The sequence below is a fragment of the Diabrotica virgifera genome, chromosome 6, assembly GCF_917563875.1.
Source record: "Diabrotica virgifera virgifera chromosome 6, PGI_DIABVI_V3a".
In the NCBI taxonomy this organism is placed as follows: Eukaryota; Metazoa; Arthropoda; class Insecta; order Coleoptera; family Chrysomelidae; genus Diabrotica; species Diabrotica virgifera.
The window spans coordinates 215,596,050-215,613,609 of NC_065448.1; the positions used below are offsets into that span (position 1 = coordinate 215,596,050).

A 17,560-nucleotide genomic window follows, 5' to 3' on the forward strand; every position below is an offset into this window, starting at 1 on the left:
CTTGCGCTAGTCCATTTCGATTTGTCAATCAAAATATTTACATTGATGATAAGAATTTATATAGGACTGAAAGGAATTTAGAAGTAGTTCAGAGAAACAAGGAAAAAAATATCCTGTTGGTGACACAAGCCCCTCCAGGCCGAAACCAAATTTCTTTATTAGTATGGACATCTATAATAATAACCTATATGTTTCCTGCAGCCGATTTTGATGATATACATAGTAATAAACAAATGAAGATCAAAAAAAGGTCAATTTTCGCTTTTTTCGTCTGTTACCAAAAAGTTAAGCATTTTAAACAAATTTGAGAGTAGGAATCTCATAAATTGTATAAAAAACTTCAAATAAACATAAACATAAAAATAGGATAAACAAATTAAGTAACTTTTAAACTATTTGACTAATTGCTTTAAAATTTAGGGTATGATTTTAAGCACCAGAAGTCTCAGCATTCCGTGTAATAAGAAGGTTCAAGTTAATTTTTTGCATAAGTTATGAATATTTATAAAAACTCAAAATGTATGATTTATTTTGCAATTTTCTAAGCAACCAATAAGGATAGACATATTCAGCGAACGCCATATTGAAGTTTTTTATACGATTTATGAGTTTTGTTTGAAATTTGTTTAAAATGCTTAACTGTTTGGTAATAGACGAAAAAAGCGAAAATTGACCTTTTTTGATCTTCATTTGTTTGTAATTATGTATATTATCATCAAAATAGACTGCAGGAAGTAGGGGAGCAAAGTATGCTAAATGTGCAGTCACTCGAGCGCTTTGGGGACCTATTGGGTTGTGAAGAGTAGGTCCCAAAACCAAAAAAAGTTAAATAAAATTTTTCCATTTTAGTGGGCGCTTGCCATTTTTTAATTTAATTTTCCATTTCCAACAATCGTTTTTTCCGATTATAACGCCATCTATCCATAATTCGAAAAAATGTTTCGCATAAAAGTTACTTATTTTTACGTAAGGAATCCAAATCTGCAATAAAAAATGGGGCTCCTATTTAGGATTTTAAAGTAACCCCCCACCCCACCTCCATGGGAGGTCGTGTGTGGTGCCATTCTATAGATTTTTTAAAAATATTGAATAAGTGCATTTTACAGTTTTTCGATCTGATGTTCATTTCGCGAAATATCGCGGGATTCGTATTTAAGATATTTAATTTACCCCCCACCCGTCTCCGTGGGAAGTCGTGTATAGTATCATTCGATAGATTTTTAAAAAATATTGAGCACAAATTTTTTAGTTTTTCGATCTGTCATTTATTTCGCGAAATATTCGCTTTTTTCTTGTGAAACTTTGGGACTCGCCCATTTCCTTACGCCCGGCTCAAATCGTCAGATTTTTGAAATATACACTCTTTTGCATGTTTTTAACTTACTTTGTCTTAATCTGACAATTTGGAGTTTTTTTAAGGATATATATATTTTTTCGGGCCCCCCTTAACGAACTCCCCTGTGTTAAGAGCCAATATATGGTAGACGTACATCTGCAGGGTACCAGGTTTCTCCCCATATGATAATCTGACGCGCTCGAGTAACTGCAAAAATCCCCGCTTGGGCTCCCCTACCATATAGGTTATTATTATAGATGTCCATACTACTCAAAAAAATTGGTTTCGGCCTGGAGGGGATGTGTCACGAGAAAAATCTTATTTCTCTGGACTAAAGGGTCGTTCTGTATCTCACAGAACAATTAATAATTATGACGATATTTAAACAATGTCAATAAATCAATTGGCGGTAGTTTTGTAATAACTTCTTTCAACTTAAAAGGATTTAAAAAACAAATCAGAATAGTAATGTAAATTCTACTTACAAATTCTTTGATAAAATGCAGCAATTATGAAAATCTAATTGTAATAAAATACAACAGGATGTCTCTAATGCAATATGTAATAGATAATATATTTTACAATTACATAAATATACATGACACTGTTATTTTTTATAATTCAATGACATGACTAATGTGATTAGTATTAAGTGACCATTACTGCAAAATATGCCAGGTTCATTAACTGAAACGATATAGTAAAAAAAACGTTTTTAATATGATTTAAAAAAGGTTAAAAATTAACTTTATTTAAATAAAATTAAATTTAGTTAAATATGAAATATTAATTGTATAATTTTTTTTGTTTTTTTTAATATTAATTAATATTAATAAAGTCATATTTTGAAATAGACGACAAAGAACCCTGGGAGCTTGCTTGTATTCTTAGTCTTAGTATGTACAGTGGAACCTCGATAACTCGGATTAATCGGGACCGCGGCCGATCCGGGTTATCGAAAATCCGGGTTAGCCGGAGGGCATGGTAAAAATTAATAAAATACGGTATACTTATAGATAAAGTCCCTTATAAGCAAAATAATATGAAAGATATATGCACAGTTACCTATGGTTGTATAGAGTTTAGTATAGACAATATAGAGTATTATTAATTATTTCTAGGTAAAAAAACTCAGTCAGTTTAGTTGTGTCAATAATTTCGTCTGGTCTGCTTATGTAATTTAAGAACAGTGACTCTTTCATTGTTTAAAAGACCATTGTTTAAAAAACAATTTTTTAAAAGACAGTTGAAAATAAATAAAGGAATAACAGGTGCCTGTTGTTTGCGATAATGAATGTAGCTCTGCCGCCGCCGTGTGCATGAGTCATTTTTACTATCATATAGTTCAAATTACACAGATACCCATTATCTCTCAAATATTATATGATTGAAGGGAAGTTTTATCAATGAAATTCGATATTTTTAAGACATTCCAGAAGCGGCTGCAGATAAAATGTTTTAACATAATACATACTATTCTTGAAATGTTTGTCCGATGAAAATCGGTCCGGGTTAGCCGGACTTCCGGGTTATCCGGGGCCGACTTATCGAGGTTCCACTGTACTTGCCTATGCAATGTGTCACCACGTTACAAATTATTATTATCTATCTAAGGCAAGCCGCACACCAACGAAACATGAAACGTAAAACACGTTTCATGAAAATTAAACACGGCTAAAGAAATCTTGAAGTCCGCCTACCAATGAAACGAGTGTGATTCATGCTCATAACACATTTTTATTTTCGGAAAGTTTCATAAATGGACCGGACGTCTATTTGTTTAGCAGTGTTTTATTTCCATGAAACATGAAACGAAAAACATGAAACATGAAACGTGAAACATGTTTCATGAATATAAAACACTGCTAAATAAATCTTAAAGTCCGCCTACCAATGAAACGAGTGTGATTCATGCTCATGACACATTTTTATTTTCGGAGAGTTTCATAAATGGCCGGACGTATATTTTTTTAGCAGTGTTTTATTTCCATAAAACGGAATTTACGTTTCATGTTTCTTTGATTTCTAAGGCAAGCCGCACATCAAAGAAACATGAAACGTAAATTACGTTTCATGGAAATAAACCAATGCTAAACAAATATATGTCCGGCCATTTATTAAACTCTCCGAAAATAAAAATGTGTCATGAGCATGAATCACACTCGTTTCATTGGTAGGCGGACTTTGAGATTTGTTTAGCAGTGTTTTCTTTTCATGAAACATGTTTTTCGTTTCATGTTTCATGTTTTTCACTTCATGTTTCTTTGGTGTGCGGCTTGGCTAAGAATTTAAAATTGTGTGTCCAGTCAACTGGTTTTCTCAAGTATATCTTCTTCTGCAAGTGCCATCTCCGCGACGAAGATCGGCAATCATCATAGCTATTCGAACTATAGAGACGGCTGCTCTGAAAAGTTCATTTGATGTACATCCGTACTATTCTCTCAAGTTAGCCGTGATATTCTACGTCTCTCTATGCATTTTTTCTTTGATCTTTCCCTGCATAATGAGTTGGAGCAAATTGTATCTCTCTCCACGTGTAATATGTCCGAGATATTCCAATTTTCTGGTTTTGATTGTATTTAAGACTTCTATTTCTTTATTCATCTTTCCCAGAGCCTCTTTGTTTGTGACGTGTTCTGTCCATGATATTTTCAGAATTCTTCTATACACCCACAATACGAATGATTCCAGTTTTTTCATTAATTTCCATTCATTTGCATCAAGTGCATCAAGGCTCAAGTCCAAGGCATCGATTCCATACATTAAAGTCGAGAAAACGTAGCATCTAGCCAACTTAACTCTTAGCTCTAACTTCAAATCTCTTGTGAAAAAGACAAAGAATTTTCTTCTTGTCGGAAGGGCAGGGAAAATAATGTACATCTCTCAGAAAATTTTTCTTGTAAGGGATAGGGATCTAAAGGATTTATATTAGCATCCAAAAAATGGGTTAATCCATATCGATTTAATTTTTAAAAGTCTTAAGCAAATATTATTTACATGCATTGTTTGGATTTCGTAAATGGGTGACATTGGTTTTGTAATCTAGGCCACGCATTTTGAAAACACCGAAGTCAGCAATTATATTGTTATTAGTAATTCACGGTCACATTCAAGTATGGTCAATCATAACAAACAATTGGTATTTATTTATAGATAAGTAGAAAGTAAAGAAAGGGATTATTCATTATTCAGAAACCGACGTGGTTAAAGTATAGACGTTTCCATTCCTTACACCAACTATTTATTGTCGTACATGGTGACTTAAATAAATACAGGGTGAGGCAAATAAAGGGCCTATTAGAAATATCTCGAGAACTAAAGGCAACAGAATCATGAAAATTGGAATAAAGGGGTTTTGAAGGATGATCTATTAAATGAAAATATTTTTATCTCTTTGCAACTTCCGGTTATACCGGAAGTTGCTTATAACTTCGTTCTTTTAAATGGGACACCCGTATATTTTTACATTTTTGGATTCTCTTTGATGTCTTCTTTCTTAAAATATCAGGTTTTGTAATATTATACATGGTATTTTAAAAGATAATTACGATTTTTTATTAATTTCGTAGCAAAATTAACACCCTGTAGAATTGTAGTAGTTTGACATCTAAAACTCTACTTACGTTCAAATGATTTGTAATATACTCTACTATTGTTAAGAATCATTAGTATAGCTAAATTTTTAATTTTAGTATACAGGGTTGGTCGAAACTCGGAATGAGTATTTTCTGAGTTTTCTTAAATGGAACACCCTGTATTTTAGTATTGTAATGAAATGATATTTTATGGTACTTTTTTATTTCTTAAGCATTCCCTATACCTAACTGCTTTAATTTGTGCTTAATTGTTAATCGAACCAACAATCTTAACTACGTAGGTATTTTGATAGCTAAACCATTATTGGTAATTTTAAGGACCAGTCTGGATTAATATGTATTTATTTCTGAAAAATTATTTGGGATTGAGTATTTTCACGGCCAACCTAATAAAATTTTACGTATTTTTTGTTGCAATTAATGTTTAGCTTGATTCACCAATAACTCACAAATTAAAGCAGTTAGGTATAGGGAATGCTTAAGAAATAAAAAAGTACTATAAAATATCATTTCACTACAATACAAAAATACAGGGTGTTCTATTTAAGAAAACTCAGAAAATACTCATTCCGAGTTTCGACCAACCCTGTATACTAAAATTAAAAATTTAGCTATACTAATGATCCTTAACAATAGTAGAGTATATTAAAAATCATTTGAACGTAAGTATAGTTTTAGATGTCAAACTACTACAATTCTACAGGGTGTGAATGTTGCTACGAAATTAATAAAAAAAAGTAATTATCTTTTAAAATACCCTGTACAATATTACAAAACCTCATATTTTAAGAAAGAAGACATCGAAGAGAATCCAAAAATGTAAAAATATACAGGGTGTCCCATTTAAAAAAATGAAGTTATAAGCAACTTCCGGTATAACCGGAAGTTGCAAAGAGATGAAAATATTTTCATTTAATAGATCATCCTTCAAAACCCCTTTATTCCAATTTTCATGATTCTGTTGCCTTTAGTTCTCGAGATATTTCTAATAGGCCAGTTATCTGCCTCACCCTATATATTCCGGTAATTAGTGTTTCAACTTAATCAATTCCATCATCGGGGGTTGCAACCCCGTACCGTCATACAGAGCACTCTTCTCATTTTGTTAAAATTTGCTTTAGCCTTTTCTATTATAATTTTAATTTCTTGGAAGTAATCATTTGTGGATTGATCATTGTTCCAAGATATACATATTGATCTACTCGTTCGACATTGGATCCGTTTATGAGGAGATTCTCGTTATTTCTTTGAGTTTTAGATACTCTCATAATTTTTTTTCTTGATGTTCATTGTTAGACCGTATTCTTAGCTATACAGTGCTATTCTGTTCACCAGTATCTGAAGATCTTTAATATTTTCGGCTAAGATGACTCCATTTATTTTTATTCCAACTGTTTCATCCTCAAGAAGATGAAACAGGATCTCTTCTGAGTAGGCATTAAAAATAATTGGTGACAATACGCATCTCTGTCTTTCTTGCTTTTGTTCGTTAACACGTAATTTTGCTCGCTGCTTATAGTATAAATTCGATATGATCCTGAGGACATTGTAGTCTATCTTCTTTGATTTCAGGACATTCATTAATTGTTTATGTCGTACTTTATCGAATATTTTGTTAGACATGATTTGACAGAATCCCGACACGCCAGAATCCCGACACGCCAGAATCCTGACATGCAACATTATCTAGTAAAAATTCCGACCACTACATTTTGAATATTTATTGTTTATTTTTCAAATGCAATACCAAATCATATTACAGAGTATTGAAATTGAAAAATTATTACTTACTAATAAGCACGGGTACTAATTATTATGTACTTTAAAAGAAAAAATTATTTAAACACTTCATTTTATAATATAAAAGCTGTACTTACTGAAATGGAAGGTTGTAAGTGACATGATATTATATATTATATGAAATTAAACTTGAATTCAGGATTTGATTTATTATTGGACTATATTTTGTACTGGCAAAAAAAAATAATTTAATGCATATACCCATGTTAGAAATTTAATTTAGAAAATTAGTTCATATTAAAAGGTAAACAGTTTTGTTTAGTAACACAAATTAAAAACAGATAGCCATAAACAAAAAACAAGAAATAAATGTAATTATATGTTAACCTTTAACTACCCGCACATCAAGTTATAACATAACTACACGCGTTGCGTACTTTATACGCCTTAAGAAAATACACTTAAAATCAGCGGATTTGTTTTTTTTTTTTTTTGAAAAATACACTTAGTTGTTTGTTTTGTTATAAACCTTATTCGGCATCAGTGAATACTTGGAGTTCCTTCTCAGTAAGCCAATTGGGATTTATAACTGGAATCATGGAATAACTGGATTCCATGATAAATAAAATTACTAATAAAAATTTTTTTGAAATGTGATTTTTTACAGGAGAAAATGTCTTGTTTATAAAGAAAAATATATTTTGTGCCATAATGACTAAAAACAATTGAAATATTTACTTATATTACGACTTATATTAATATAATCGTGGCGTATATTGTCCACCACCGAAAACAGCAAATAATGAACTGTAAATTACGATCTTCCCAGAACGCCGATTATAACGAAACTAAAACCAAATTGTAAAGCATATTCCAGTGATAGGTTAGAGAGATAAACAAGGTCAAAAATTAAATTTTTAAATATATTTGCAGTAGATTTCTTATATCTGGCGTACAAAATACGCCAGTGCGTGTAGTTAAAGGTTAAAAAGAAACTTATCAAACCTGTCGGGATTCTGGCCTGTCGGGATTTGGTCTGTCGGGATTCTGGCGTGTCGGAATTTTGGCCGTCGGGATTTTGGCTGTCGGGATTTTGGCTGTCGGGATTTTGGGGTAGATCCAACTTAATTGACGTCCAAGCACCTAATATATTAGTATATCAAGTAAAAAAGAGCTTCGCGCGTTCCTAGGCCTTTGCAAAACCAAAATTGTATATCCGTAAAGGTATATGTCCAGTTTATGATATATTCGGGTATGGATGATTTTCAGTAGCAACTTTAGCACATGGGACATTATGCTAATGGTGCGGTAGTCGCCGCATTCTCTTGCGTTTTTCTTTTTGGGGAGACAAATAAAAATCGACGTTAACCATTCTTTGGATAATACGTCTGAGCTATAAATTTGGTTCAAGAGTATCGCTAGAACATCACTGTTTGCTCATCTGTAATTCCTCTCTTTTTCCGCTAAGCTGCTTTTCCCGCTCTTCGCATTGTTTTTAATGCGTATGCGTGTACTGTTTCATCTCTTGTAATATCTGGACCTATTTCTTCTTAAGGAAGTTTTATGTTTATGGTTTCCAGGTTTCCTTTTTTATCATCGAACAGTTCGTCTATGTATTCTGCCCAGCGTTGTACTTTCTCATCGGTCTGTGTCATAGTAATCCCGTGTCTATCCAGAAGTGCACCAGTGAGATTTTGTTTTCTTAATCCTGTCATTTCTTTGACTTTCGAATGGTATCTTTTTCTAAGGTCCTCGATCTCTTTTCGTTTCTCTTCAAAGTGTTTTCTTTTGCCTGCTTTATCATCCTTCTTATCTCGTAGTTATTATCCCTGTATTTGTTGTTATCTTTGTTCTTATATATTGTCCACGCTGTTCCATCATATTGATATTGATATATTTCTTATATAATATAATATAAAATATAAATATAATATAAAATAAGCTTTTTACGTTCAGTTCGACAAGGATCTCTAAGAGAATATCTTCCACCAACAAACTCACAAAAACCAAGACCATTTGAACCGAGACCAGGTCAGGGTTCTGGAATAGATGATGAAGGAAACTTTATAGATCGTGGCTATCCACCAGCTGGAAGTATCACTCCTCAACCACCTTTTAACATTTATACCAACCCTGCCACTGGAGGAATTACTGGTATCAGTTCTCCTGGAATTTCTGGAGGAGACTATTCCACTGGACCTGGAAGTAAGTCTTTTTATTAGTATAAATCTACAAATTATATTTATGCATGTCATCGTTTGCTTATTTCGTTCCTCGTTTTTGTCACATTTATCTAATTTGGCTCTTTAACATTGATTACATATTTTACAGTAGGTATCTAATTATTTTTGTGAGCAAATTTTGTTACACATAATCAAATGTCACATGCCAACTAAATGATTATTTACTTTTATCTTTATGCTAACTAAAACTTCATTAATATTGCAACCTTACACATCTTTCATAAATTATGGTCTGTTTTCTATTGTAGTCAATTATCTAAATAATTACAGGTACCGGTTATCCTACTCAAACTCCAACCAGACCTCCATATCAACCGCAGAATACCTACGTTCCTCCATCAACATACTATACCAATGGAGCAAGGGGTTATACAGATTCTACTGGAGTTACGCAAAGGCCAGGATATACTTCAGAAACAGGGCGACCACCTTATACTAGTGATACACAAACACCTGGACAAACCTCTCCTGGTTACACAGGTACACCTTCACAAGAGACACCAGTTGACTATAACATCACTATTAATAATGGCAAATTTTAGTAATAATTTTTATATCTCTAGGTTATCCAACTTCTTCACCATCAGGATTTACAGGTTATCCTACAGGAACCTCCCAAGGTTCGACTAGGTATCCAACAGGTCAGACAGGTTATCCAACATTCCCAACATCTTCACCTTCTGGATTTACAGGTTATCCTTCTGGTGCTCCTACAGGCCCCAGTTTTCCTACTTATAGACCTGGAGAAACAGTTGGACCAGGGGATTTCAGGACTCCTTCCAATGAATTTACTGGATACCCAACAAGTCGTCCAACAGAACCTTCTGGATTTACAGGTTATCCTTCTGGTGCTCCTACAGGCCCCAGTTTTCCTACCTATAGACCTGGAGAAACAGTTGGACCAGGAGATTTCAGGACTCCTTCCAACGAATTTACTGGATATCCAACAAGTCGTCCAACAGAACCTACTGGATATCCAACGGGCCGTCCAACAGATACTTCAGGATACACAACAGGCCGTCCAACAGATACTTCAGGATACCCAACAGGTCGTCCAACAGATACTTCAGGGTTTCCAACAGTAAAACCAACTGAAAGTCCAGGATATACAACTAGTCGTCCAACAGAGACCTCCGAATATCCCACTGGCCCCCAAATTGAATATACTTCAGGACGTCCAACTGTAAGCACAGAATTACCTACCGGACCCCCCTCAGAGTTACCGACATCATCTTCAACAGGAGTACCAAGTTACGTTCGTACCACTGAACCTCCAACAGAGTCCTCATCTGCTGGTGTTCCTGCACCTACATCGCCAGGTGTTTCTCCACCTGCACCTGTTGAAGAAGAAACTGAAACAACAACTCAACCGATAATTGAACTAACAACAAGTGAAAGCTCTGCTGAACAAACCACAGCAAGTACTGCTTTGCCAACAGCGGCTCCTACTTCAGAAGTTCCTGAGCAAACTGCTTCACCAAATGGAGAATCTGGAATTATAGGTAAACTTAGTTGCTCATTTTAGGAAATCATATTAATAATTGTTTTTTAGAGATACCAAGTGACGAAGACGAAAAACATCCCCCGCATATTCATGCTTTGGATGTAGAATGCGCCAAAGATATGATGACTATAAACATTGAATTTAATAGGGAATTTAATGGAGTTATCTATTCAAAGGGGTATTACAATATGCCAGAATGTCGGTATGTCAACGAAAATTCTGGAAAAACTAAATACTCTTTCACCGTTAACCTTAATATGTGTGGTAAGTTTATAAATTATGTTCTTCTTCTTTTCTCTATTTAATTAAAGCCTTTAGGGTATGAAAAAATCACCGCTATAAAGTGTTGGTTAATTTACAACCAATTATCAAGGTCAATAGCTACAGACACATTAGTACCAACATAAGCAGTTAATGGAACAAGTCCATCAAAATAAAACAACGCAGAGCAAGGCAAGATCAGCATTCGTAAAGATGAGATCTATCTTCAGAAGTTATGATTTACAACTCATGAACCAAAGGTTTCATCCTCAGATGATAATATCATATTATGTTTTCTGTACGTAATATTGAACGCTCGAACGCTTTATAATCCGTCTATAAAAAAGCTCGAAGCCTTGGGGATGTGGTATTACAGGCGTATATTTAGAATTTCTTAAGTGGACCAGATGACTAATCTTGAGGTTGTACATAATAGGGAAGAAATGCAAGATCGTTCATAAAATCAAACACCACAAATTAAAATATCTGGGCCATATTATGAGAAGTGATATATGGCTTGTTGCAACTTGTTGTTTAGGACATGGTGTATGGAAAAAGATAATCAGATGGCAGAGGCATTTCTTGGCTTCAACTCCTAAGGAAACCTATTCAAAAGCTACTTGCATAATGTGCGAAGCCATACTAAGGTGGAAGAAGTAATTGCAAGAATTGGGAAATGAAACGGAGCTAGGTAGGACACGTGGCACGACAGAAAAACAAAAGATGGACAAGAAACATTGTACTTTGGAGATCACGAGAACACATTCGTAGTAGAGGAAGACCACAAAACGGTGGTTGAATGACATCAGAACACAAAAAAGTGGGGTGAAACTGACACCAAAGAGCATAAAACAGAGAAGTGTGTTGAACTCATTCGGAGGCCTTTATCCAGGAGTGGTAACAAACAGGGAAACAGGCTGAAGAACAAGAAAAATATTGACGAAGTGGATTCTCACCCACTTTTTTATAATTATCAAACAACTCTATCAGTGGAACATAGTCATGGAGTGTTCAGTGATAAAACTGTCATGATTTCTGTGTTTTTTTTTGTTCTTAGTCAAAATATCAAGTATAATATTCGTCTTGCCTTTTGTTAATTATTATATTTAATTTAAGGAACTGAATTCATAAATGCTTTCGACACGGAAGGACAAAGTTATCTTCAGAATGTTTTGGTCCTTCAGAATGAACTAGGTATACAAGAAGTCTGGGATACAGTAAGATCAGTTCGCTGTCTTTGGGAGGGCAATTTGAAAGAGCAACTCAGTGTGACACTTATGGTCGGCATGCTTTCTCAAGAAATTGTGACTTTCAGCGGGGATACCGCCATGGCTAAATTAGATGTGCTCTTAGGAAGAGGTAAGTGAAGTATGTGTAGGGTTATCAGAAGAGATCAAAACGGGTTTTAAACTATTTTAGCTATGATGTGATGAATGACTGATTAAAAAACATTTTCAAACATTTCTTAAAGCCTACTCCAAAGATCTTTGCTCGTTCGTAAGGATGTGGTGGCGTCATGTAATTTGTTTGACTATTTCTGTTCAATTATCTCTCTCCTGTGCATGTTGTTTTGTTTCGGAGAATGAGTAACCAGTCATATCCTTTATTTGGTCCTGCCATCATACTGGAGATCTTCCTCTGGATCTTTTTCCCGCTGTTTCCTTCAACTATCAGCCTATTTTCATGCCTTCTCTTCTTTTAGTTATATGTCCAAGATAGCTTAGTATATTTTGGTTGATAGTTGTGGAGTATCTAGAGTTTATGTTAAGTTCTGATAGAATTGTATTATTTGTGCGATGTGCGGTCCATGGTATGCGGAACATTCTACGGTAGACCCACATTTCAAATGCCATTATACATTTCGAATCGGCTTTTTTGCTCGTCCAAGTTTCTGAAGCCTAGGTGGCGATAGGAAATATCAATGTTCGAACAAGGTGTAATTTTGTAAATGAAGTAAAAGACAGACGTACTCTCAATCATTTACTGTAACTTCCGACGACCGGTTTCGCTCTCTAAACTATGCAGAGCATCTTCAGGTCGACGGTCATTTAATCATTTAGTATCCGAATCATTTAGTGACTTGTAACCGTTGACCTGAAGATGCTCTGCATAGTTTAGAGAGCGAAACCGGTCGTCGGAAGTTACAATAAATGATTGAGAGTACGTCTGTCTTTTACTTCATTTAAAATGAACTCTCACATGCAACCCATTTAACATTTGTGTAATTTTGTGTTTTTTGTAATGTCAGTGTTCTTCCATATTTTTATGAGTTTAGCTGTTGCCGATCTGGGCAATGTGATGCGTCGACGGATCTCGTCTTCGCATCCTCCACTGTAAATAATAACGGAGCCTAAGTAATTAAATTATATCTGACCACTTCGTAACCTGCTATGTTTCTTATCTCTGCTTGGTTGTTTCTGATTCTATCGATGATCATTGCTTTGGTCTTAAAGCACATTACCTTTAGTATTCACATTAATGATTTTTTTTATTTGGAAGACATTCTTGGTATTGGTACCTACATTTATAGCAATTTAATGAGATCATGAACTATTCGTTATCGTCCGCTGCTGAACATAGGTCTCTTCTCAGTTTCTCCATGTCTCCCTCACTTTAGCTACCATCATCCAGTTCCAGGCAGTTCTCTTTACATCGTCACTCCAGCGCCCGCGGTTATTTGTCCGCCCGCGGTCGCCATTTCAATAACCTTCTAATCCACCTGTCGTTCAGTGTTCTTGCGGCATAACTTCCCATCTCCATTTCTTTTCAGCCACATGTTTTACTATGTCTTTGATTTTTGTTATCTGCTTGATGGTCCATGGCCAATGGCCATGGCCCTCTGGGTGACTCTTAGATTTTCTGCTAACCTTTTCGTTAATTTTAGGGTCTCTATGACCGTATGTTATGACCGGCAATTCGCAATGTTCATACATTTTTCTTCAGGCAGATGGGCATGTCATTTTTACATATTTTAGTCTAGGCGCCAGAGGGGTCACCGTGTCCTTTTCAATTCTGATGGACAAACTCAACGGTTTTTTATCGATTTTTGGCTGCTGATTACGAATTTCGAGGGTGGATTTCGATGTGAGTGGTCAAAAAATTGTTATAAACAATTTAATTGTTTATAAGTCTCTGGCTCATAAACTAAAAAAGATAAAAAAGAATGTTTCAAATAAAATTTGTTCGTCATTAAAAACCGAAGAAAAAAACGTTTACTAAACTTAAATCCAACAGTTAGAACTCAAGATATTGTAAAATTAGTGCACAATGCAAATTGCAAATTGCAAAATAAGTATTTTTCGAAGCTTTATCGATCGTAACTTAGCTTCTACGCATGAAAATGGGCCTTAGAAGGTCTCATTTTAAAGCTTCGTTAATAGGCTTTCAAACAAAGTTTGTTAAATTACTTTATCTTCATTTTTTTTAAGTTATACCCGTTTGAAGTTATAACTTTCTTAAAAAAATTGTACATTAATTTGTTTATAAGGGTTTCAAGTAAATTTGAGCTGTAAACATTTATACTTAAATTAACAATAATGATAGAAGAACTCAAAAGGAACATTTGGGCTTTTTAAATAGTTCGTAAGTTTATTTTTCGTCAAGATATCGATATTTTAATGGTGCGCAATGAGGCGCAAAATCGGCTCACAGTCAAGTATGTAAGTATTTTTCGACGCTTTATCGATTGTAACTCGGCTTCTACGCATGTATACTCCATCTAATTTACTTACCGTTGCACGTCATCCGCGTCATAGCCCGAGACGTCACATGATACCAACACGAAATATTTAGGCGGCAGATGTGTTGTTTTTTAGAATCACTTTGCCGAGTACACTGGCGTTACAGCCACTAGGCATATTTTATTATATACGCGTAGAAATAATATTTAAAGATTTCCATTAGTGTTAACTTAAAGAAATACACAATAATATGTTTCATTTAATTTGTATAAATGGATTATAAAGCGTTTTTATGAAGCACATTTGTTCGGAATACACTATAACTATAATCGAATGATATTTTGGCATAAATTGGTAACATTTATTTGACAGTTGCGGTGATGACACTTCATATTTGTTTATATTCTTTACTATAAGTATTTGTTTACTGTTTTTATTATGTACTTTAACGTAAGATTATAACTTAATTTTTGTTTTCTATTTCTAAAGTTTATATTTATTTACATTGAATATTAATTTGTTTTGCTGTATAATCCACTTCCGCAAAAACTGTGTGATGTATTTGATTTAAAATGAATTCAAGAATTTTTCGTAATTGGGCAACAATGTCAACTTAGATCTCTAACGTAAATAATGACGTGCAACGGTAAGTAAATTAGACGGACTGTAAATGAGCCAATATATGATATCCATATAAAAATGGATCGACTTCTTTTACAGCATCATCATTGCATATAAAAAGAGCATTTATGTTGTGGCGGCATACACACGATTGACGTGCCTTGATGATGTTGCAAAAGAACTAGATCCACTTTATATGGATATCATATAGATAATTAGACTCTGAAGCCCCAGAAAGTTTTAGTTTTACTGCCTACAAGAACAGACTTAGTACCACCATGTAACTGTAAAAATTGCTCTAAGAACTTATGCAGATGTAAAAAAGCTGAGATTCTCTGTATATCTCGATGCAGATGCATGAAAGATAATGTTTGTAAAAATAGTATTAATAAATAATATCAACTCAGTTTTTAGTTATATTTCTGAACTATTAGTTTTGAATGTTTTTTTTTCTCATTTAGTACAAAAAATAGAAGACAAAGTAAATAGAATGAAAGGTGATACGAGGTACAGTATGATGATTTAATTATAAGAATTATATGATAAAATTTTATTAAGATCTTCAAAAATGACAAATGAAGATAACATAGAAATTATAATTTGCATCGAGAAGTTAGCGCGTGAACCTTTACGCAGTGACCCAACCTCGCGCCTCAGAGCGCGCTATAAAAATATCGATATCTTGGCCAAAAATAAACATACGAACATTTTCTTAAGCTCAAAATGTTCCTTTTAAGTTCTTCTATCATTATTGTTAATTAAAGTATAAATGTTTATAGCTCAAATTTGATTGAAACTCTTAAAATCAAATTAATGTACAATTTTTTTAAGAAAATTGTTGAATACCCAGTAAAAATAAGCAACGGCAAATCTAGGGGATTTTTGTTATTGTATGATGTAGTTGGAAACAATGTTATATAAGTGTCAGATGTCAACTGTAAGCAAAAATAAGTGTCAAGGAAAAATAAATGTTGATTTTGATGTTTAAGTTATTTGTAGAATTATTGAGTTTTCTTTTAAAATAAAACTGACTAGAAGTACTTCGGTGTTTAATTAACATCCACGCAATTCTGCAAAACATCAGGTTATGGCCCAGATCACTTGTTTCGTGAGTATTTCGCCAGTAAAAAAGTCAGTGTTGAAGAGCCTGTGTCGGTAGTTTGCCGCGGCCAACGAAAATAAAAAAAAGAAAAGCTGAAAAAAAGGTGAAAAAGAAGCTCGAGTATATATACATAAAAAAAGAAAAACATAAATCCGAAAAATGGAAAATTCATCGGCTGCGTTGAAACTTAGTGGTGGTGACAACTGGGTAGCCTGGAAATTTCAAACAAGGGTAGTGCTAAAAAGCCGTGGTTATTATGACATAGTAATAGGAAAGTCTGTGAGACCGAGCACTACTGGAGATGACCAAAAGAAATGGGATGCTAGTGATTCAAAAGCACAAGAATTTATAGTAACCAGAATAGAGCAAGGCCCTATGACACACATTTTATCCTGTGAGACCTCGAAAGATATGTGGACAAAGTTGAAGTCTATTTACGACAAAGAGTCAGAGGTGAGCATTCATTTAATGCAACAAAAGTTTTTTCTCTTGGAGTTTTCATCAGGTAAAAATGTTGCCTCATTCATATCACAGCTTGAAGAGATAAAAAATAAGCTAAAGCAAGCTGGTGAAGAGCTGTCCGATAAAATGATCATGACAAAAATACTTATGGCATTGCCAGAGGAATATAAGCATTTTCGATCCGCATGGGAATCCGTACCATCTGATAAACAAACCCTAGATGAACTTACATCAAGACTACTTATCGAAGAAGAAAGAAGTAAGTCAGCACAGGGCAGCACAGCATTGGCGATGAAAAGTGATACAAGCAGAGAATTTAAAGGGCAAAAGAAAACCAGATTAAAGTGCCATTTTTGTGGCAGAGGTGGCCATATTGCGAAAAATTGCTTTTTCAAGAAGAAAGAGAGAGATAATAATAGCCAGAAAGACATAAAAGTATGCAGTCAATGTAAAAGACGAGGACACAACTTACAAGAGTGTTGGTTTAATAAAAATAAAAATGAAAAACAACAGACAAGCAGAGAAGAAAATAAAATTGACAGTAATGCATTCATGGTATATACTGGGAGTAAGAAAAATAAAAATGAATGGTGCTTGGACACAGGAGCTAGCGAACATATGTGCTGGAATCAAGATCTGTTTGAAGAATTGATAGAGATAAGCTATAAAAAACAAGTAAAAGTCGGAAATGGAGAAAAATTACCAGTTAAAGGTATTGGAAAAATAACTCTATGGGCATTTAATGGTAAGAAATTTATAAAGTCAACCCTGTCAGATGTATTATTTGTGCCAGATTTACAATTTAATTTATTCTCAGCTGGATGTGCCTTAGATAAAGGTTATAAGATGTTGTCAAACAATGAAAAATGTGAATTTTATAATGACAAAGGAGAAATAAGAGCATTGGCAACACGGGATAACAAATTATACAAAATGTTATTCTCACAAGAACAAAACACTGAAACCTTTGCAAATATTTTAATTTCGGAACGCACCCCTAACGAAAACTTGTCTG

General features: G+C 34.0%; 1 protein-coding gene across 2 annotated transcripts in view; it reads left to right on the forward strand.

The window, feature by feature from the left end:
- The window catches only part of LOC126887220 (uncharacterized), a 161,741-nt gene that overhangs the window by 125,065 nt on the left and 19,116 nt on the right, over positions 1–17,560 (forward strand). For both annotated transcript variants that reach the window (XM_050654618.1, XM_050654619.1), the window contains exons 4-8: positions 8,629–8,877; positions 9,186–9,395; positions 9,479–10,417; positions 10,468–10,683; positions 11,797–12,039. In XM_050654618.1, coding sequence (XP_050510575.1) covers positions 8,629–8,877; positions 9,186–9,395; positions 9,479–10,417; positions 10,468–10,683; positions 11,797–12,039 — 1,857 coding nt within the window. The remainder of the gene's footprint in view (positions 1–8,628; positions 8,878–9,185; positions 9,396–9,478; positions 10,418–10,467; positions 10,684–11,796; positions 12,040–17,560) is intronic.